The sequence below is a fragment of the Mauremys mutica genome, chromosome 17 (genome assembly GCF_020497125.1).
Source record: "Mauremys mutica isolate MM-2020 ecotype Southern chromosome 17, ASM2049712v1, whole genome shotgun sequence".
NCBI classification, from domain to species: domain Eukaryota; kingdom Metazoa; phylum Chordata; order Testudines; family Geoemydidae; genus Mauremys; species Mauremys mutica.
The window spans coordinates 25,070,721-25,093,934 of record NC_059088.1 but is presented as its reverse complement, the minus strand read 5'-3'; the positions used below and the strand labels follow the sequence as shown (position 1 = coordinate 25,093,934).

At 46.5% G+C, this 23,214-nt stretch overlaps 1 protein-coding gene across 3 annotated transcripts; it reads left to right on the top strand.

Moving 5' to 3' along the window:
• The first annotated feature begins 570 nt into the window (after window positions 1–570).
• On the top strand, window positions 571–22,509 carry SLC25A44 (solute carrier family 25 member 44). 3 transcript variants are annotated; one of them, XM_044991860.1, is made up of 5 exons: window positions 571–684; window positions 7,978–8,097; window positions 10,377–11,004; window positions 16,412–16,539; window positions 18,271–22,509. In XM_044991860.1, the coding sequence occupies exons 3-5, from the start codon at window positions 10,383–10,385 to the stop codon at window positions 18,460–18,462; spliced, it is 942 nt and encodes a 313-aa protein (XP_044847795.1). In that variant the 5' UTR covers window positions 571–684; window positions 7,978–8,097; window positions 10,377–10,382; the 3' UTR covers window positions 18,463–22,509. The 3 variants fall into 3 exon arrangements, with proteins under 3 accessions (XP_044847795.1, XP_044847796.1, XP_044847797.1); XM_044991861.1 differs by lacking the exon at window positions 571–684 and adding an exon at window positions 6,979–7,259; XM_044991862.1 differs by lacking the exons at window positions 571–684; window positions 7,978–8,097 and adding an exon at window positions 9,408–9,543.
• The last annotated feature ends 705 nt before the right edge of the window (window positions 22,510–23,214 follow it).

Here is a 23,214-nt window from a genome sequence, read left to right as displayed (position 1 = left end):
TCACGCTAGCAGGAGCAGACCCCGCCATTTCCAGAACACCCGGGAATGTGTGGGTGGCCCCCCCTACCCCTGAACACCTCGAGAGAACCTGTTTCAATACAGGAAAAAAATATCCCTAGTTGTCATCACCTTCCACCCCACCCTGGAAACATCAATTACACACTCCACGGGGAACCACACCCTGCAAAATTCCTTTCTGCACCTCCCTTTCTAGCCTTCAAACAGCCCCCCCAACCTGGCCAAGCCGCCCCCAGATCAGAACCCGCCAACCCAAAGGGGTACCATCCCCTCCCCTCTCTCCCCTGCAGCCCACGTGGGTAGCACCCATGGACGTTGCAAGATGCCTGCCTCAGAACTCAGGCTGGCGGGGGAGGGGGAAGCGGTGAGCGCGCATGCTCAATGCACCACTAAGCCTTGCGGGCGGCCATGTTTGACTGGGGCAGGGGAGGGCGGACGCCATCTTTGTTAAGGCCAAGAATCACGCGAGGGGAACGGGGCCGGGCGAGGCTTCTGCCCTCACCTAAGATGGCGCACGGGGGGGGAGCGAGCAGGTCATTGGCCGAGCGGACGGCTACGCGAGCCGCGCCTCCCTCCGCTGACTTCCGGCCGGGGCGTGGCTGCTGCTGGCCCGGGTCTCGGGGGCGCCATGGGGGCGGAGCAGGGGCCTGGGGGCGCCCGCCCGAGGTGAGTGAGGGGCGGCCGCGCGGGGGGCGGGGCTTAGTTATAGGGCTCGGGTGGGGCCCGAGGGGGCGCCGCGACCGGGCTCGCGGGGGGGCCGTTGGGACACTGAGGGCCCAAGGGGGAGGCAGTTGGGGGGCAGGGTGCGGGGTATGAGGGGCTAGGCAGGGGCAGTGCGGGCTTTGGGACGGGGCCCACCTTGGGGGGCAGTTGGGGGGCAGGCTGGGATAATTGAGGGGCGGGAGAGGCAGTTGGGGGGCAGGGTGGGATAATTGAGGGGCGGGAGAGGTAGTTGGGGGCAGGGTGGGATGGGGCAGGGTGGGGCTGGAGAGGCAGTTGGGGGCAGGGTGGGATAATTGAGGGGCGGGAGAGGCAGTTGGGGGCAGGGTGGGATGGGGCAGGGTGGGATAATTGAGGGGCTGGAGAGGCAGTTGGGGGCAGGATGGGGCTGGAGAGGCAGTTGGGGGCAGGGTGGGATGGGGCAGTTGGGGGGCAGGGTGGGATAATTGAGGGGCGGGAGAGGCAGTTGGGGGCAGGGTGGGATGGGGCAGGGTGGGGCTGGAGAGGCAGTTGGGGGCAGGGTGGGATAATTGAGGGGCGGGAGAGGCAGTTGGGGGCAGGGTGGGATGGGGCAGGGTGGGGCTGGAGAGGCAGTTGGGGGCAGGGTGGGATGGGGTAGTTGGGGGCAGGGTGGGATAATTGAGGGGCTGGAGAGGCAGTTGGGGGCAGGGTGGGGCTGGAGAGGCAGTTGGGGGGGTAGCGTGGGATAACAGGGGCTGGAGAGACAGTTGAGGAGCTGGGGGGGGCAGTGGGAGGCTCTGGGATGGGGTGGGAGCAAGGTGAGACAGAGGCTGGGGAGGGGCAGTTGGGGGATGTTGAGCTGGGGGACGGTCCAGGGAGCAGGGCATTTGAGGAAGTGCATCTGGGGACGATACGGGGGGGAGCATTTTGAAGGAAGGATGGAGGGGGGCTTTGTGGGAGGGCAAATAGGGAGAGCACTGCAGAGGGACAGGCCTGGGACAGTTTGATGGGAGGATGAGGCAGGACACAACTTGGGGGAGGTCATAGGGAGAGGGGCAGTTGGGGTGGCAAGGCCTGGGGCAGGGGGGTGAGGTGCAGCACTCAGCTTGGGGTGCTGGGGATAAGGCTGCAGGCTAGGCAGTAATGTGAAATGATGGTGGAGTAAAAAAGGGGGGCTGTTTGAGAAGCTGGCAATATAAGCCCTGTCCTCAAGTCACTTCTGCCAAAACTTTCAAATGTCCACAGACTTCTGCATGTGCCCATTTTTGGGTGCCCCAAATTAAATACCTATAGCCTTGTTTTCAAAGGTGCTTGGAATAAGAACTGTGCAGCACCTGCCCCTCCATTCAAAGGAGAAGCCCTTACCAGTGCCCTGAACTGATCTGCACATTGCATAGAGCACAGGAAAGTTCATGATCTGTACAGTCAATCAGAATGGGGGTGGGATAGCTCAGTGGTTTGAGCATTGGCCTGCTAAACCCAGGGTTGTGAGTTCAGTCCTTGAGGGGGCCATTTGGGGACTTAGTTGGGGTTTGGTCCTGCTCTGAGCAGGGGGTTGGACTAGATACCTCCTAAGGTCCCTTTCAACCCTAATAATCTATGATTCTAAGAGCAGCTTTGGATCTTTCCACACAGCCAGCAGGTCACCCCAATTTGCTCTCAACTTGAGTTGTGGGTGCTTGCCTCTTCTGAAGACCAGCCATGGAACATCCAAATTTGAGTGCCCAAAAATTGAAGCAACTGAAATCAGTGGATGTGTTTGAAAGTATTGGTCTTAATCTCTCCATGACTCAGTTTCACTCTGTGTAAAATGAGGATGATGTTTAGAGGCACTGTGAGGCCTTATGTTTGTAAAAGATGTATTTTTTTTTAATCCTTGGATAAAAATGGTATAAAAGTGTGAAGTATTTATTAAAAATTAGTGATGCCGAGCCACCTAACCAGCCTAGGTTCCCTCTGGTTTAGTACAGAGATAAGAATTGAAATTAGGAGAGACTCAGTGGCCTTGCTTTCGGGAATGTTTGACCTCCTGTGTTTAGAGAGAGTCCAGAGGCAACATAGATCTTGGGGAGGCGATGTCTCAGCCCACTTCTGGATGATTCCCAGGACTCCAGGCTAAGGCATTAGTATGCTGACTGGGAGATCTCTCCTAGTTTGGAGCAAACAAAGACCCTGTCTTCATTGGCCAAAGAATCACATTTAAACACAGTTGCAGCAAAACATTTGTAACAGATTGGCTAGCCTGTGTTAAAGAGGTACAAACTGTGTTGATCAATTGTGTTGGGCCCTAGTTCCAATCACTGCTTGGCCTCCTTTGACGCAGGCTACCAAAGCCTTGTTATGCACAAATTTTGCTGCAACTACACATGAGCCTACTGGGCAAAGTGAATTTTCTGAAGGACGGGAATTATCAGAAGACATCCATCAAGCCTCTTAGAAAATTATATGGACTTGGTTTAGATTTCCCGCAGAGTAATATTCTGTGCTGCTTCATTTTTCAGCTGAGGTTTTCATACCACTTTAACTCTCCACGCACCCTGTTGGTAGGTAGGTAGGTAGTGCCCCCATTTTAGAGCTGGGGAAATGACTTGCCGAAGATCACACACCCAGGCAGTGGCAGAGTCAGAAACCAGAACCTAGGAGTCCTCCTTCCTAATCATTTGCCTTAACCACCAGGTACAACTTCAAGAAAATAGTTTCCTTCTGTTCTCAATGAGGAGTAACACAGCTCCCTGTATAAATATAGACTTATTTATGGGTAGTTTTAGACTTCTGGCTGCCCAAGTTCTGTGGACTTTTGGGATAGATGAGAGCAAGTTAACAAATGATCTCCATTGTCCTTACCCCCAAAGTGGGGGAGTCATTCATTATAGTGGCTAGGGGCCACCTGAGAATGGGGCCCTCTTTTGCTAGGCTCTGTAAAATATGTGTGGTAGACAGCCTCTGCCCCCAAGAGCTTACAATCTAAATAGTCAAAACAAAGGGCAGAAGAAAGGCATAAAAGATACAAGCAAAATGAAGAGTGGGGTCTGGAAATTTCATATTGTCTGCATGCTATTTGTTGTGGGGGGAGTGATGATTGAATTGTTGTTGTTTTTAATGTGTGGGTCTTAGACAGGGATTGGCAAATTTGGAATTTGGCAGTTATTTTTTATCTTTGTTTTGTATGGGGAAGGTGGTGTTTAAAAGGTGGGAAGGGAATGCCTGAGGGTGGAAGTAAGTCTTCTAATGAGATCATTGCTTTGACCAAGGCCTTAGGTTTAAATTCTGGAAGCATAAGTGAAATCGTGGCCTCACTGAAGTCAAAGGCAAAACTCCCATTGATTTCAGTGGTGCAAGGAATTTGCCGAGTATATTTAATCAAAACATTCCCAGTGATGCCAGGCACTCCTCTCCCGCTCTTACCTCCTTTAGAGATTAATCCACTGCCATAGCCCTGCATCCATCACTTGCAAACGATGGGATTAAAGCAACACTATCTGTTAGATTCAGATTCCAAATTAAGGTGGTTATTAACGAGACATAGAGGAAAGTTCAGTCTCTCCCCCAAGGAGCTGATGGCCTCAGTAATAAAATCAGCACAGTATATAGAACCTAAAACCAATGCAAACATTTCCTTGAACTTTTAAAACTCCTGTAGGTGGAGGGAAGGCTTTACAAGGCAAACATTGCAGCTCCTGCAACAGCTTGAGAGCCAAACAAATGAAACTAACTAGATCCGAAAGTGAAAGTGAGCAGTGTGTCATTGTCCACCATGAACATACTCTGAGAAGTAAACTAGACCTCACCTAGTTCCATTGATTTAATAATCAGAGGTGATACTAATAACAGGTAAAATCAATATGATTTTTCACCTCCCCGTGTTACTTCTAAACCCCTGTCCTTGAGCAGCGGAGCAGACTGGGTTGAAGGCCTGGACTACACTTGAAAGTTCCACCGGTGTAACTGTGTTGGTTAGGGGGTGTGGTTTTTATGTTGAAATAGTTATACTGGTATAAGCCCTAGTGTGGGCACAGTTATTCTGGTACAAAGGTGCCATAGAATGACTTAGCTTATTCCCCTTCTTGTATGGGTATAGCTATTCCAGTTTAATCACTTTTATATTGAGATCTCTCTCGATCTCTCTCTCACACACAGAGAGAGAGAGACAGGGTTATACTGCTTTAGCTATACTGGTGTAGTTAAAGTCGTACAACTTTTCTGTATAGACAAGCCCTTAGCTTTCTTAAATTCTATTTCTCTCTTTCAGTTGGCGGTAGCAGTGAGTCATGGTTTTATTTCTGTACCTGGTAAAATAGGATACCTTTCTTTTTCATTCGGATTGTTGTTTTGCAAATACGATGTGGTATTTTCAACCTCTCTCTCTGGTCTGAGCATCAGTAGAAGTTGTGATAAACCTGTAACAATATTTGCTGATGTTCTGTAAACATTTTGTTGGCTGATAGTAAGCAAACCTTTTTTTTTTTAATTTAAAAGGACTTTCCTTCCAAGAGAATAAGCAAATATGAAAATTGTTTCATCAATCAAATTTCTCTCATAGTCTTGGTTACTTGACCTTTATTGATGGAGCCTGAAATTTGGGGCCTTATTCTTATTTACACTAAGGCCTCTCTTTATCACTCTGACAGTGTAAAATGGCTTTACAATAGGCATGAATTACAGTTACACCTTGCAGCTCCCTTTCACTGCCAGAGCTGTGTAAAGAGGCCTTAGCGTGCCTGGGAATCAAGCCCGTCATAATAATTTAACACTGTCGATTACTCCAGTATTCCATCTGACTGTCTTTGGGTTTCGTGGTAGGGTCCCTGCAGTCACTGGCATTATCACTTCTGTCTTGAGCTGTATGATTTGGGGTTGTCTTGTCTACATAGGGAAATTGACCAGAATAGCTATTGCTTTCAAAGTGGATTAAACAAAACTGTGAAAAGGCACTCTTCTATAAGTGTGTCCACACAGGGAGCTGTTGCTCTTGAAAGTTATTTCAGATAAAGGTAGAATTTAAAGTGTAGACAAACCCTTTGAAGCAAGTTGTGTCTAAAGCTGAATGGCTCTGGCCTTTGTATTACATAATCAGGATGTTCTCTGACAGGTGAAACTTTTCTACACTGAACCCAGGGAGGAGTCTTTGATCTGGAATGGGAAATGTTCAGTCTAACAATAATCTGGCTCCAGCTGGATATTATAACTTTTTTTTTTTAATGTTTAGTGATACACACTGTCTGGTGGGGGTTCCCAGATTGAGATCTGTGAAGTCTATAGTGGGTTGGGGCATACTTTGCCAGAGGAGGGAAGCATACTATATGCTTGGTCAATACTAGAAAGCCTTACTGGCAAAATTGGCCTTCCGTTGGCCCAGCCTGAGTGGTTAGAGCACAGGCATTAGAGGCAGAAGAAGGGAGTTGTTCACAAAGCAGGAGCTCTGTTCCTTCCTCTGCCTCTGATTAAGTATCGGACTTTGGAACAAATCCCCTCACCTATGTACTTTTGATTCCATGTCTTTAAAATGGAGCTAACGATACTGGTTTATACCTGGGTATGTGAAGAATCCTGTCTGAGATCCTGAGATGATAGGTCAGGTGCTATAGAAATCCAAGCTATTACGCTCATGGGTTTTTCCCTGTAGAGTTTATGAATGTATCTAAACACACTTTTCATGGGTCAGGCCTACTACCAGCCACCTCTTCAGAGTGAAAGAGGAGCATCCTCACCTTCGGAGATCTCTCTTGCAAGCCACTGCGATGTGGCTAACCTTAGTATGATGCTTTAGAGCCTGTAGATGCAAGGGCATGGGGCAGAGGTAGTGGCACCTGAGAGACGGGTAATCACAGAAGCCTGTGAGCTGCCATGGCTCTCTGTCAAGTCTCTCATTTATACGCATTTCGGGAACGCTTGTCACTGAGGGCTGCTGCCTGTGCATTGTACCTTTCCACCTCTTCAGCACTGATTTTAAGGGGGTTGTTTTCAGTTTACAGGAATTGTATGAAAATCAAATACCGTCTGTTTCTGCTGATAGTCAGAAACTGACTAAGGGAACCAGGGGGTAGCTCCACTTGCTGCCTTCCGTGGCTTTACTTGAGATAGTAAACAGACTTTCTAGTGAGAAATCTGGGGGACCTATTGGCCGCTCTTCTTATCTCTTATACAGATCGTGAGCTTTCCTTTTGGTTTATGAAACCAGAGATCAGTTCCGGTCACTGGCGTGGAGGGGTGGGTGCTGTACCATCCCTGTTCTTAGCATCTCCACAGCGAGTGTTTTTGAATGATCTCAAGTGCATAAAGGCTAGAATCCTTTCCTGTAATAAATTCCTCCCTTGCCCTCACACCCAGTACTGCCTCAGGTATGGGCGGGCAAAGAGTTTATCATCTGGGGAGGCTGCCGACAGTGGAGTGGTTCCCAACCACCAAGACTCGTGCTCTAACATTCCCATCTTAGCTCAGCAAAGTGCCTCTGGGCGTTGTCCTGGGGTGCCCCTGCTGCCTTTCTCCTGTTCCTTCATGGGTGCCCGGACTCTCCAAGGAGCTAGGCCTGCTCCAAACCATCAGCTCAAACTTTGCAGCAGGTGAGAAAACAACAGTTCAATGGGAGGTGGGACGAACAGCTCAGAATCTGATCCCAGAGAGAAACATCCCCACACAGGTTGGCACTCACTGGCTTATGGCATGGAGGGCAATTCAGCAGAGATCAGATGGTGGGTGGTTTGGCGAGGAGGGAGACCTGGGTTAAATATGGTCGGCTGGGTTGAAGGTGGAAACTGAATTGTGAGTAGCCTCTTACTGTGTCCTGCTGCTGGAGATCACAGTGCTCTGTGGCATGAATGTCCATGTGGCTCCATTGTGTTGTACTGAAACTCCGTTCTGATCCCTGACCCTGCGAGTGCAGCCGTAGCTGGAGGCATAATGGGTATTTCAGGGTTATTGCACCAGAGAAGATTATCTAGTAACGAAAGTGATTGTGGCTAAAATGAGCGAAGTTCATCAAAGTACAACCTGCAGCTCCTTGGCTGGGGGCTCCTTGAACCGGGATCTTTGCTAATTTTCTTTTCAGGCTCTTTGCCTTCACCTTAGCAGTGCTGCATAATTCTGTGCTTGTTTACATCTGTGGTCTCACGTCCTCCTCCCTTTAATTCTTATTCTTAACTTTACCCCCTGACTTGCATTTCCAATCAGTGAGCGGGAGGGAAAAATTAGAGGAGCATGGAAAAAACCAGCTGTGATTCATGCGATGAAGCAAAGATCTTGTTCAGAGATTTCAGAACATATCACCGTTTACTTTTGTAGACAGCCTAGGACCTGAAGGGTAGGATCCTGAAGGCCAGCAGCACCAGTGAACTCAGAATGACAGGGGAGAAGCTGCCCTGGTTGCCAAACAATTTTCCTGCTCTGCATGGTCACTAAGAGGTAATATTTAATTCTTCATCCATAGATCTCAAAGCATCTCACAAAGGTTGGTAAGCATTATTTTACAGAGGGGGAAACTGAGGCACCAGAGGGGTATGGTCACATACCTAAGATTTCAGTATGCCATAGCAGAGCTGGAATAGCTGTCTCGTACCCATGCCACTCCAAAGGAAAAGTCAAGATGCATGAAGGGAGGGGTTCTCCCTAGGGGTGGGTTCTCCCTTATTCTGGAGAGCAGGGTGGATTTTAATCATCATTTAAATCAACTAGGAAACCTTGATTTAAGTCATGTTTTCCATTTGTATTTTCCTAAATAAAGATTGATTTTCATTGGTTGGTAATCATTAAAAAACGTATTGATTTGCAGCGAAACACGGCCCTTGCACTATATGTGGTGCTTCTTTTTGCTAATCAGAAGGATACACCTTATCTATGCACAATTATTTAAGCAGTTCTATAGTACCCTTGTTGAGATTCTTAATTTTTACATTTTTATTATGTTAGAAAATGGTGAATGATGCATTTCTTGCTAGATTAGTTTTTTTACTTACGATGAGAGTCAAGCTCTTTTTGGAAATTCAAATTGAATTAAAAATGGACAAAAACAGCATTTAAACTTTTTTTATTAAATCAAACTACCCTAAATGCACTGGATACATAAGGAAAAAAAGCTTATCAAAACATGTATTGCCTTTGAAATTAACTGAGGCCTGGTCTGCATTACAGAGTTAGGTCAATGTCGGGCACCTTATGTTGATCTAACTCTGTAAGCATCAATGATGCCCCAACGTTGGTCCTGCTGTCATAAGTTGCCTGCTACACCAACCTTATAACTCACCTCTGTGAGAGGCATAATACTTAGGTCGAGGTAGTTAGGTTGATGCAGTGTCCGATGCAGCTCAGGCTGTCAAAGGCAGCAACAAGGGATGTAAGTGCAGGGCTGACATGCCAGAGCCCCTCTGCCCCACACGGGGCTGACAGGCACAGTGGTGGGTCTCCAGGCTGTCAGTGCCCCACATTGCCCCATGCTGTCAGTTAAATCAGTAGAAGCGCTCCTGGTGAGGATGCGTACCACCAACAGTGGGGGCATAGTGTGAACATGAAAAACTGCAGTAATTTCTGCAGTGGCTGTACACCAACCTAACTTGGGTCAATTTAATTTTGTAGTGTAGACTTGCCCTGATTTATTAAACAAAGGAAGTATTATCTGTAGTTAATGAATTGAACTGATAATTTCTGGTCACTGTCCTTCAAGAACTAGTAGAGTTTGTCCTCTCACGCCTACTTTTTATTCATAAATTGGAAGAGGAGACTCCCAATTGGTTTCTTAACTTTGAACTAGTCATTGAACTGAACTAGTTGAACAAACTGAAGTGAAGAAAATATTTTCTCTGCATCTTCTGAATATGTCTAAAACTGGTTTGGCACGTCATACTCTGGTTCCAGGTGCTTAGCCAATGACTTGCACCAGTTCAGTGGTTTGATTTTCCTTAAAACTTGTCAGCAAATATGTACTACTTAATATTTTTTGTATTTAAAGTGTTATTTTAATAGGTTACAATGAATTTAGGCCTTACTGTAGATTGTCATTATTTCAAATTTATTTTTAAAAAATAAACCTGTATTTAATTTAAATTAAAAAAAAAATTAAATACATTTTTATCCACCCCACTGGAGACTAGCATGATGTGGGCAGCTGACCCACTTTCTGCTGGTAGTATGTTAGAGTGGTTAATCTCAGAAAATGGCAGCTAGGGGAAATCAATTGTGTACCTCTTAACTGGGTCAAGAGATAACTGCTGGTAGACTCAGCAACACCCCTGTGGGGCCTCATGGCAAATCCTGTTGAGTGACCACCTAGACACGTCTGTGCTCAAGAGGCTTGAATAAGCCAGGTGGGTCCTCGTGTACAAAGTTCCTATAGCCACCTTCTGGTTATTTGTGTTCATCTGTTAATGGCAACATCTCACCTTCTCATTGACGGCTAGCAGACTCTGGGATCCTCAGATTTACCCATGACTGCCCCCCAGGCAGTCAGAGCTTGGGTGCTGGGTGCCCAAGAGGCTAGGACACTTGTTTCACTCAGGCCCCACCAACATCATTGTTTATAATAACGAGTGTTTCTTAAGCGGGCTTAGTCCAGCCCTTGGCTAGCAGGAAGGTTACTGCAGGGCCCAACGGAGAAAGGAGGCTTAATCCAAAAAGTCCCTTAGTCTCCTCCTTTGGAAGGTGGAGGGGAGTATCTGATGGTCACTAACTTTTCTTCCCCTGCATTCCAGGGAATTATGGAGGACAAACGCAACATCCCGATCATCGAGTGGGAGCATCTGGACAAGAAGAAGTTCTATGTCTTCGGTGTCTGCATGACCATGATGATCCGGGTGAGCGTTTACCCCTTTACGCTCATCCGAACACGGCTGCAGGTCCAGAAGGGCAAGAGCCTCTACAACGGGACCTTCGATGCCTTTGTGAAGATATTACGGGCGGAAGGGGCAGCTGGGCTGTACCGGGGCTTCTTGGTCAACACCTTCACCCTGATTTCAGGCCAGTGCTACGTGACCACCTACGAGCTCACCCGCAAGTACGTCTCCAAGTACAACAACAGCAACGTCGTCAAGTCGCTGGTGGCCGGCGGCTCAGCCTCCCTGGTGGCGCAGAGCATCACAGTGCCCATAGATGTCATTTCCCAGCACCTCATGATGCAGCGCGAGGGTGAGAGCATGGGCAGGTTCAAAGTGCGGTACCAAGACTGCAAACGTAATGTGGTCTTCGGCCAGACCAAGGACATCCTTGTACAGATCTTCAACGCTGACGGACTGAGAGGCTTCTACAGGGGCTACGTGGCCTCTCTGCTCACCTATATTCCCAACAGTGCGGTATGGTGGCCTTTCTACCACTTCTATGCAGGTAGGTGAAACACGGAGGCTTCCGCCATGACTTGGCTTGGGCACCTACTTGGCACTTTGGGATCTGAGTACTGAGATGTCAATGCTCCCTGATTTTCAGTAATCCAAAATTATTATTCTTTTTAACATTACTCCTGGGGGCGTTCTGCACCAAAACATTAAAAATTCTGCACACAATATTTTAAATTCAGTAAAATTCCGCAAATTTTATTTGTCAAAATAACACTTCATAATCACACCAGTTTCAATTATTTTGGTATTTTATTTCAAAATACCGATCTTCAAGTATGTCTGTAACAATACAGAGACACACAAAAATTCTCCCAGGAATAGAGTTAAAGAAACCCCTATGACAATCCAGTTCCTGTTTCTCTGTCCCCTTCCTTCCCCCCGCACCCCTCCCCCCAAGCCTAGCCAGAGGGCCAGACACCCACAACCTCTCCCCAGCTGTGCCCCCCCCCAGCCAATACACCTGAACCCCCTCCCCCCTCACAGCCCAGCCACAGGGCTCCCTCTTGCACAGATACCCACACTCCCCTCTCCCCCCTGAGCTCAGCCGTGGCCCCCCAAGCCCAGACACCTGCTCCTCTCTCCCCCGCAGAGCCCAGGGACCCAGAGGAAAAGCCTGATGCCTGGTCCCAGGCTTGCATGGAGTTTCCTGCATGCAGCTCTCTCCTTCCCTCAGGGCATGCTGGGAACTGCAGCTGCCAGGAACCCTCTAGCTCCTTCTCCCTCCCCTCAGCAGTGTCTTCTATGTGTGAGCTGGGGTCTGCCGGGCCCAGTGGCAGCTAGCAGTACTTCAGCCCATTTCTGTGGGGGAAAGGAAATTCTGTATGCACAATGTTAAGTGCTGCAAAATTCTGCAGTGCGCAGTGGTGCCAAATTCCCCCAGGAGTATTGCGTGTAATTATGAAATTACTAATTCAGAATTCAGTCTACTAATTTTGCAAGCTAATTTTGTAAGCGCGCACACATTAAAAAAGTATCAGAGGGGTAGCCGTGTTAGTCTGACATGCATCCGACGAAGTGGGGATTCACCCACGAAAGCTCCTGCTCCAATACATCTGTTTGTCTATAAGGTGCCACAGGGGTCTTTGCTGCTTTTACATTAAAAAAGTGTGTCTCATTCACTGCTATTGAGGTCCGACGAACACAGGAAATAGTGTCGCAGCCGCTGGTGTTGTTCTCCACCGCCCCATGGCACGTGTGCACTGCACAGTGCGACTCTGATAGGAGGCAAGCTGCAGCAGTTGTCTGGGGTTTGGGGTGATGGATTCACCCCCTAACCTACAGGATGTGTTGCAGTCTAACTGCCCAGAATGGACCCTACTGGACTACATTAATACGGTCTAGTTATCTAGTGCGTGCCATGGGGCAGTTAGAACACAACAGGCAGCTTGTGGTTTGGGCAGGAAATCCAACACCCCAAACCCCACAATGACAATTGCTGCGGCTTGCGTCCTGTCAGACCCTCCCTACGCAGCCTGCTGGAGAGGAGAAGTCGGAGGGGCACGCAACAGAGAAGGGAGAAGAGAAGGATCATCCTGGGAAAGATGTCCAGGCCCAGGACTGGCCAAGGTAATTAAGGACCCTAGGCAGCATAGGAGGGCAGCTTTCCTAGGGTCAGGCCACCCCTTCTCCTTGTTTGGGAAGTGTTTTTACATAAATATTCCCAAACGTCTCAGAGCAGGGCTGTTATCTCTGTAAATGAGATCAGAGTCCCACCCATAGTGATTCACACTCATGCACTTGAACTGACATGGGGCTGGAAAGGCGTTTTCCCCCCAAGGCACATTGGCAGAGAGCAGGTCAGGGAGGCATGACTGTCCCCTGGAGCATTGAGCAGCCATCATCTCTTGGATCAGGTGGCTTGGATCCCATTTGATCACATTCTTTAATCAGTGGAGAGTGAAGCATTGATAGACCTCAGCTCTGGCAAGGGAGTGGCATGGTCTAACCAGTGGTTCTCAACCAGGGATCTGGGCCCCCTGGGGGGCTGTGAGCGGGTTTCAGGGGGTCCCCCAAAATAAATCAGAGAACAGGCCCTGCGTTAGCGTTGCTGGGGACCAGGGCAGAAAGCTGAAGCCTGAGCCCTGCCGCCCGGGGATGAAGCCAAAGCCTGAGCAACTTACCTTCACGGGGCCCCCTGTGGTGTGGGGCCCCAGGCCGTTGCCCTGCTTGCTACCCCGTCATGCTGACCCTGGCTTTTAATATACAGGATATGCAGAAAACCAGTTGTTGTGGCACAAGTGGGCCGTGGAGTTTGTATAGCACGTTGGGGGGGGCTCAGAATGAAAAAGGTTGAGAACCGCTGGTGTAAACACAGGACTGGAGCCAGGAAGGTGAGCATTAATCCCAGCTCTTCCACGCTGTGTGTGGTCTTGGGCAAGACACTTGGCACATCTGCCTGGACTTCCCCATCAGTTACTTGTGGATCAGACTTGCCTCCCACACAGGAGTGTGGAAGAGCCGATGTTCACGTAATGTTTTGAAAATTAAAACTGCTGCATGCGTGTGACTTGTGCTTTCTCAGGTGTGGAATCTGGGTCTCTTTAGGCTTCAAAAAGACTTCTAGGGTATGAAATCCCTTAGCAGAGCCAGGAAATAGAGCTACAAGCAAGTTCAGGTGCGGTTGGGCATCTAAACAAGATGTATTTGTGTTCAGTAGGTTTTAAACCCAATGTTACACCAATGGCTCTCAACCTATCCAGACTACTGTACCCTTTCAGGAGTCTGATTTGTCTTGCGCACCCCCAAGTTTCACCTCACTTGAAAACGACTTGCTTACAAAACAGACATAAAAACACGGAAGTGTCACAGCTCACTATTACTGACAAATTGCTGACTTTCTCCTTCTTACCATATTCTTATAAAATAAATCAATTGGAATATAAATATTGTACTTACATTTCAGTGTGTAGTATATAGAGCAGTATAAAGTCGTATGAAATTTTAGTTTGTACTGACTTCGCTAGAGCTTTTTCTGTAGCCTGTTGTAAAACGAGGCAAATATCTAGATGAGTTGATGTACCCCCTGGAAGAGCTCTGCACCCTCAAAGGTACGCGTACCCCTGGTTGAGAACCACTGTGTTACATAACAAAGCTGTACCTTTCAGGAGATCATTGTTCCTGTGCAGAATGCCTCCGAACTCAGCTCATTTGTACAATACAGGTGACATTTGGGCTGTTAGCAAACTGTAAAGTTGCTAGCCCAGTTGATATCTGTGTCTCCCACTAGCTGTTTGGTGTGGGTGTATCATTCCACAAGGGGGATTTGTTGAAGTGATGATTGAATTAAGTTGACTGTAACAGGCTGCAACAGATTGCAGAACAATGCAGTTCACTGATTCTCAGGGTTTGTCACCATTAAAAATACAGGCATCCCAGGTGTTCAGCTCACTCCTCAGAGTTGGCAGATCCTATTAGCGATGCGGAGAATTGCCTTGGTATGTGGGTCTTGGACCACTTGCTGGTTACAATTGCCACCATTGCTTTTAATGCCACAGCTTTTATTTCTCCAGCTCTCGGGATGTTGTTCTGGTTTGAGCTTCCCAGTAGCTGCTATCCTTGCTTTTGAAATCTGCTCTGCCCTGTTTCATCCAGCTGCTACTTTGACACATAAACTGCTGTGTTGGGTTGTAAAATCTCCGTGGTGTATAGGTGCTGAAATAGTGTTTTGATTTTTTTTAAAAAGGGTGGGGGCATACACATTCAGATAAGCTCCATTCCCTCCTTCCGAAGCCTGATGATTTGTAATTGAATATTTATTTTTAAAAAATCATCTTAACTTCTGTTATTGGGTCAGCTTCCCCAGAAAGGTGGTGAGACCTCCAGGACACAGGCTCAAAATGCCTTTCCTCCAGCTCCTGATGCTCTGGATGCTTCTAGTTTATATCTTTGCACAGCACACTAGTCTTGATCTGTCAATACAGTCATGTGACCTGCCCTGAGGCACAAAGTACACCAGTAGAAATGATCCATGGTTTTGGGTTTGCAGCCAAAATAGTCTCTAGAGCTCTCTCCTTGTTTTCTAAGCAGACACAAGCACATCTTAAAATATGAACCTGTACTAGGGTGACCAGACAGCAAATGTGAAAAATCAGGACGGGAGTGGGGGTTAATAGGCACCTATAGAAGAAAAAGCCCCAAATATCGGGACTGTCCCTATAAAATAGGGACATCTGGTCACCCTAACCTGTACAGCAAACAGGGAATGGGGAATAACTGGCTAGATGGCAGTACTGCTGAAAAGGATCTCGGGGTTAGAGTGGATCACAAACTGAATATGAGTCAACAGGGTGATGCAGTTGCATAAAAGGCTAATACCTTTCTGGGGTATATTAGCAGGCGTATCGTATGTCAGCGACGGGAGGTAATTGTCCCACTCTACTGAGCACTGTTGAGGCCTCAGCTGGAGTCCTGTGTCCAATTCTGGGCACCACACTTTAGGAAAGATTTGGACAAATTGGAGAGCGTCCAAAGGAGAGCAACAAAAATGATAAAAAGATTTAGAAAACCTGACTTACAAGGAAAGGTTAAAACCTGGGTATTTTTAGTCTTGAGAAAAGAAAACTGGATGGGGGGGACCTGTTCAATCTTCAAAAATGTTAAAGGCTGTTATAAAGTGTCCATGTCCACTGACAGCAGGACAAGAAGTAATGGGCTAAATCTGCAGCAAGGGAGATTTAGGTTAGCTCTTAGGAAAAACTTTCTAACTATACGTGCAGTTAAGCTCTGGAATAGACTTCCAAGGGAGGTTGTGGAATCTCCATCATTAGAGGTTTTTAAGAAGAGGTTGGATAAATACCTGTCAGGGATGGTCTAGGTTTACATGTGCCTGTCTCAGAGCAGGGGAGTCGGCTTGATGACCTCTCAAGGTCTCTTCCAGCCCTACATTGCTATGATCCTATGAGAAACAACCACTTTCCTGAAGAAACGGCCATTAAATTGGGTGTGTGTGTGTTTAAAAACTACACATGATGTTACTTAATATACTAAAATGTAAAACCAGAATGAAGAAAGCTATGGCCCCCACAGTGTGGTAAGCTCTTTAGAGAACGCGTTGTTCTCTACTTGGAGGGATGTTGCAAGAAGCCGTGTTACAATTCACTAGGTACTACCCTTCTGGAGACTTAAATAGCCTACGGAGCAGTCATTTTAATATGAATCTTTGCAGATAATGTGCAGTGCCTTTATGTTAAAGCAAACATGCTAGTCCTAGAAACCTTATGAGGCACGTGAGCAGTGTATATGTATGTCACAAGTTTTCCCATCCGCAAAACACGCCTCCTACCCCGTGAAGTTGATATGGGTGAATGCTGGGAGTTCTGGCTGGAAGGAGGTATGGCACAGCTGAGTATATACATATATACACGTGTCTGTAACTTTACTCTCCCTCCCGTTCTCAGAACAGCTCTCTGGCCTGACACCTAAAGACTGTCCACACCTCCTCCTCCAAGCTATATCTGGGCCACTAGCAGCTGCAACGGCTTCCACTCTGACCAACCCCATGGACGTCATCAGGGCTCGCGTGCAGGTAAGAGCTCGGCCTAAAGGTAATTTGGGCTAGAGGCTAGAGGACAGGACTGGGAGTCACAAAGCATAAGTTCTGTCCCAGCTCTGCCACTGACATGTGCAGCTGTGAGCAAGTCACTTTATCTCTTTTCTCAGTGGCTTCTCTCATTTATTTCTAGGTGCTCCGATGGATTGTTGCATATTGGGTCTTAAAAACTCCTGTGCCTCACACTCCCTGTCTGTAAAATGGGGAGAATACCCCTTGGTTTTTCTCCTGTTCTAATGTCATTAAAGGCTTGTCCAGAGTGGAGTCAGAACCTTGCTAGCTACAGCCACCTTGTGAGACTGTTGTTGGTCACAGGGTTCCTGGACTGGTATGAACAGAGAAATGATACTGTGTAAATTTCATGTAACCTTGCTATGGACTGACTTCTAGGGGAATCTGTAGCATTGTTCTCAGGGGAAAGGTCCCTATCCATAATGGTCATGGAATCCACGCTAGTGCCCTGGCAGAGTTTACATTTAATTATAACAGCCTGCTTCTCCAGTGTATTTTATTTGGTTTATCTCCTGACCTGATGAGGACAAAAATACCCACCTGATTTCAGTCCCTTGCTGCCCCTATGAAATGCTGTTCTTGTTGGTCAAAGCTCATATTTCGTTTTTCCTCTACACTTCTCCTGATCTCCCATCTTTGCTCTCCAGACTGTAACAGCATCGGTATGTAAAGAGCTGCTGTGAGGCAGTGAGCAGAAGGAGCCAGCCAGAATAACCTGTAACTTACACCTGCATTGCACACTTTCATCCCCAAATGATATCCATGTAGCACTGCTGAAAGGCAGCCACCTCTGGGCATGTGGGCAGCACCCAGCAGGAAGTGAAATTCTGCCCCACGACAAACTCCAGGCTTGTGGGGTCTCTAATGTAAACGCATAGGGGGATGCAGCAAACATAAAATAATGCAAGTGCTTAAATTCCTCTGTGGGCAAGTTGTTGCGTAATTGCTTTGTCACAGGGTGGGCTGGTCCTTTAAGGGAATTGGGTTTAGCTGCACATGTGACTAATCAGGTGCCTCGCAGGTGGTGCGGTGAAAATCCCAGCAGCTCAGTTAGTTGGGAGTTCTGCAGAGAGGCTCCTACAGGAAACCCTGGGCTACGGAAAGGACCTGCCACACTAGCTAAATGCAAGACGTGACTTAGGATCCCACTGGATAGGCAGAAGAAGCAGCCCTCTGAGGCATAGGTCATAGGAGGGTTCATGTGGCAATACCTGAGTTACCTGTGTGATGATTAACTGTGTTTGTGTTTGAATAAATGGATTATTTGGAAAAGGGAACAAAATACTGACACTGGTGGGAGCTTCGCTGACACGCTGGCCAAGGAGCTGGCCTCTAGCTTACATGGGAGTGGGGAAACTGAGGCAGGGTCTAACCGCAGGTTTGCGGAGTCCCATTACAGTCGTCTTTGGGGTTTCTTGCATCTTTCTCTGGAGTTGCTGGTTCTGGCTACTGAGCAAGGACACTGGATTAGAGGGACTTTGAGTCTGATCTGATGCTCTAGTTTCTATGGTTCCCCCTCAAATTAAAACTAGAAGGCAATTTAATGGTATACCTCTTGAAGGAGCTCGACAGAGTGCAATATCTTCCCATCTTATTGCAAACAACCCCTTATGCAACCACAGATGCAGTTGTTTTATCTGCCATTGCCTCTCTGAGCAATTGCCTCTCTTAATGGTTTCACTTTTGGCTTTGCAGGTGGAAGGCAAGAGCTCCATCATTCTTACTTTCAAGCAACTAATGGCAGAGGAAGGCCCATGGGGCCTCACTAAAGGCCTCTCCGCCCGTATCATATCGGCCACCCCTTCCACCATCGTCATAGTGGTGGGGTATGAAACGCTGAAGAAGTTGAGCCTCCGCCCAGAGCTTGTGGACTCTAGACACTGGTAGCAAACAGTGAGTGCGAGAGCATCTTCTAAACCCTGTGGATTCAGACCGTGGTTAAAAGCTCAGCGAAAGGGAGACAGCTGGGGTTCTCCTTGGCCTCCCTCAGTTACAGGATTCTGGGGTTTCACAGCAGAGGACAGAATCAAGAGCAGCTGCAGTCACCTCCTCAGGTCTGTTGCAACACAACATTCTGCTGCTGTTTGGGGGAAAAAAACCAAACGTATGGCAAAGCTTTTGACTAAAAATTCATTCAAGGATGAGCAGGTGTGTGAGTGAAACCTAACAATTTCCTGATCTCTCTTAAATTAAAGACTATCGGTTTAAGCAAAAAAAAAAAAAAAAAAGTTTATTCTTGAAATGAATTTTAATCTTTTAATTTTGCCAAATTTCCGTATGGGGGGAAATGTACAAGCTCTAGCAGGGCCTCCTGGTGGAAAGTCTGCTAATTACAGGGGTACTGTGAGAGGTAGAAAAATATATCATATATATGTACATAGTAAAACTTTTCTCAAACAGCCTTTTTTATTTTTAAAAAAAAATGAGGGACGAGAGTAACAAATACCTGGATCAGTTTTTAAGACCTTGCTTACCACTTTCTGAATAGATCTGTACATAATTTTTGTATATTCTTGGAAACTATTTCACTTCCTCACACATCTTCCAAGTGTCAGAGCTGGTGTTCTGATGCTCACGAGAGTTGAGTAATATTTGAGCTGTTTGTTTCTTTAGGCTAATGGCAATTATGGCTCCTAATCCAGGTTTTAATTTTTTTTTTTTTTTTAATTTCAGGGTGGGCAGGGGGGGGATGACATTTATTAAGGGACTGACTGGTTAACTCTGTGCCCTTGGCAAATGTGAGTGTAAACGTTCTACATCCAGTGGAAATGTCTGCTGCTCCCCACCCTTCATTTCTTTAGGCACAAACAAATCCAGAGAGTGATGGAAATGCTCAACTTCCTTGTCTTTAGGAGCAAATTGAAGTGGATGTGACTACGGAGTAGGAGCTGAACTTGCTTTAATTGACATAGAATGGAAGAAGGAAAATCGCTTCTGCCTTTCCATCGACACCTGATAGGTGTGCATGTATCAGCTACTGCGTAACGGTTCTTTACTACAAAATAGATCAAAATCCTGTGTCTGGGGGAGAGGAAGGGGGTTTTAATCCATTTTTGCTGTAGAGAAAAGCTTATTCCAAACTATGGCTTGTCTCTTACCAAACTAAGGCTCCTAATCAAGTTGTGCAGCACCAGCCTGTACTCAGTGGGTCAGATTCTGTTCTTAGTCACGTTACCCCCAACGTGCATCCCGTGATTGAGAGCAGAATCTGGCTCCCAGGTCTTGCTTTTCCTAGCTAGTTATAGAGGTGGTGGGGGCTCAGTGAGATCGAGTAGATAACCCACTACCTCCAAATACCGATTCGTATATCACAGATTGATACTTGGCTGCCTGTTTTCATCCATCTCACTACCTTCATGAGGAGTTCTTGGTGCCAACCCTGTTGTACTGCAGCTGTCCGCCTCTTGTTCAGCCATTCACCTGTCTTCTAGCTCTCAGTAGAGCATGGGCTTCCCCTGAGCGGAGCCCCAGATGTGCACAGATGTAAGGAGCTCCTGGTTTACTCTGCGGATAGAGTGAGCCCAGCCAGCCCTGGGGCACAGAATAGAGGTATATTCAGAATAGAGCACTGCCTTTCAGCAGTGCTACATGGATATCATTTGGGGATGAAAGTGTGCAATACAGACTCCCGGCATGACACTGGGCACTGTGCTCCAGGTTCTCCTTCTATAACATGGAGAAAATAGTACTCTTCACATGGGGTGTTACGAGGATAACCATGACATGCATGAGGTGCTAACACACCAGGGTGATGGGTACCATATCAGGAACTAGACCGAGGTACCAGCTGGCCGCCTTGCCTCGAACATCTTACCCTGACTCTGCTCTCCTCTGAGCTATGTGCACGAATGCACGGGGTATAGAACTCCCTTCTTCAATACACTATAGTCCGTAATACGATACAAAAGCCTGGTCCCTTAGAAAGAAAGATGGGGCAAGAGGAGAATATCAACATTAAGAATCGAACCACATGACCTTGCAGGGGGAAAAAATGTGGGTCCTAAACCAGTAAATGTGGAGAAAGTTTTGTTCAAATTACCTGAGATCGTGAGTTCTGTTCCTGGGCATGCTGCAGGAGGACACCTCGCTTTTGTGTGTGTTATATATAAAATGTACATATGAAACATCATAAATGATATGCAGGTGAGGTGTCAAATATAGCAAAAGATTATAGTCCTACTGTGGACTTTGACTGTAAGTAAACTGAAACTGTATCCCATGATAAATTAGTCCTCTTTCATTTGAAAACAGAAGGTTTTCTTAACTCAGGCAGGTAACTTATGATTTCTAGTGGGAAACGATTTCAGATACTCTGGAGTCATGTTACTCTTTTTAACTATCTTTGATAGATAATTGAATTGAGTGACCTGGAATACATCCCCTCATGCAGAGCAGACACCGTGCTATAGCTGCCAGACACTGATCCTGAACGAGTTGAAAAGCATTGACAGTGTAGCTGCTGTTTGTCGGCAGGGGGGAGCTCTACTGCGGACACAGTGCTGTTCGTACCGGCACTTTTCATTGGTAAAACTTTGGCATTCGGCAGGGTGGGTTTTTTTAACACCCCAAACAACAAAAGTTTTGCTGATGACATGCTAGTGTAGACAAACCCTCGGGTTCTGCATTTGCCTGTGGGGTCCCCCTGCCAATTTTTGTGCTTTAACAACACTTTCCTATTTTTTAAAAATGTTGCTTTCACAGAGCAACAGGAGAGATTATCACTAATGAAGAAAGTGATGGTAGTTGAACAGTGAAAATGATTATATGCAAAGTGTCAAATTTAAATATATTGTGCAAGGTTAAACATTCTGGAAAAACATAGCCTGAGACATGTGGTACTTGAAACCGCAATCCCTTCTGAAACTGACTAGATAGCAAGTTAAGTGTCCCTTCAGACTGATGTGCAGTTCAGCTAGTCTGGATTTAACTTTTACAAGCGGTGCAGTTTTGTCCTGCAGAACAAATGTAGGCAATCTTTTCCTTTTATTTTTCTGCACGAACCTGGCATCTCCAGCCATCTGTTTTGTGCCCAGTTTGGATTATTCCTCTTCTCCACGTAGTTCAGATGTAATTGATCATTTTCATTAAACCATCAAGCCTCAGTATATCCAATCAGTTCTTAAGATCTGAATCAGGCAGAGGTTTCCACTGGGGATGTCACAACAGAATGATAATACATTGTACTAATCAGCCTGTAGTGGCTAAAACGTATATCTTTTCTGGCAGATAAAGCATTTCAAACCCTTTGTGGTTATATTCATTTGGACGGTTTTTTCTGCTCAAGGGCATTTATCAGCTGTGGAGTGACTATGTTAATCTCTGCTGTGACAACTTGTGGTAGTACAGTATTTCCATTGAATTTTGCTCATCTGTTACCGTATTGTCAATTTATTCTTGATGTCCCCACCCCCAGCCTTTCTGATATGCTGCTGGTTTTTATGTACAGTAGATGATCATCCTCTCAGTAAACTGATGAGTGGGTATAATTGTTTCCTGATGAAATCCATGCATGTCTTTATCCCAAGTGCAAACCCCTCTAGATAACTGAGTATTTTGAAGTTTTGCCACTCTCTCAGGCCCAATCTTAATTTTTATTATATATGGTGGTGTGATCTGAACTTTCCCATACCTACATGCCAGTCTGCAAGAAGAAATCTGGGAATGGAACATTGTAGGGCTTCCATTGTATTAGAGGAACTGATGTGCTAGACTAAAGGGGGTCCCAACACAATACAATCTTTGAATGAGTTTGGGAAGTTTGAAAGCCATGATGTTGGAATCTGATTGCCTACGTCTGTCACAGTGGGGGTACAGAATGATACGACTCAGTGCCTGTTCTAAAATATGATGCTGGGTGAATGTATTGTGTATGTTTAACAGGTTTCACTGTTGCACTGTAATATGTCTTTGTGTAATTAAAGTTTTTATTATTTATTTGATCATCTCATTATGCATCTATCGCGGTTGGGTAATTTACATTTTGCAATGCTTGCAAGGTAACTTGATTTTTTTTCTACCCTCTGCAACAGTAGTCTGTTTTGTGTAACAGCTTATTAACCACAGCCCCAATCTTTTACAGTTACATTTCTACCTATAACATCTAAGGTGGGATAAGTCAAAGTGAAACTTATGAGATGCAGCTTGATTCTCCTTAATTTACACCAGTGTGAAACTGTTAATTCCATTTACTTCAAAAGAGTTATGCTTGACTTACATGGGGGTAAGTGGGTGCAGTCTTAGGGTGTCTGTTAAACACTTATTTCAGTAGCACCTAAACCAGATAGAACCCCATTGTGCTAGGCCCTTCACAAACCATATTATAAATGACAGATTCCTGTCCCAAAGAGCTCCCAGTGGATGTGGGGACCTCCTAAATGGTGGTGGCACACCAATTATACAGGAAAGCTGCTCTTGATGATGGGAAATGCAAAGGAGAAGGCTCTTGTACTCCTCAAAGTGAGCTCTTGCGAAGTCAGTGCTAGGCCCACTTCCAGTCATACTTTCATGTAAAGGGATTTGTAATAGTATGTCCCTTACACCTGCTATCCAGCCATGTGTTTCTCTCCTAGGGGAGTGCAGAAAAGGAGTGACTTATTGCAGTGCTTTACAAATGTGAAGCAAATCACCCCATGTGCCCTT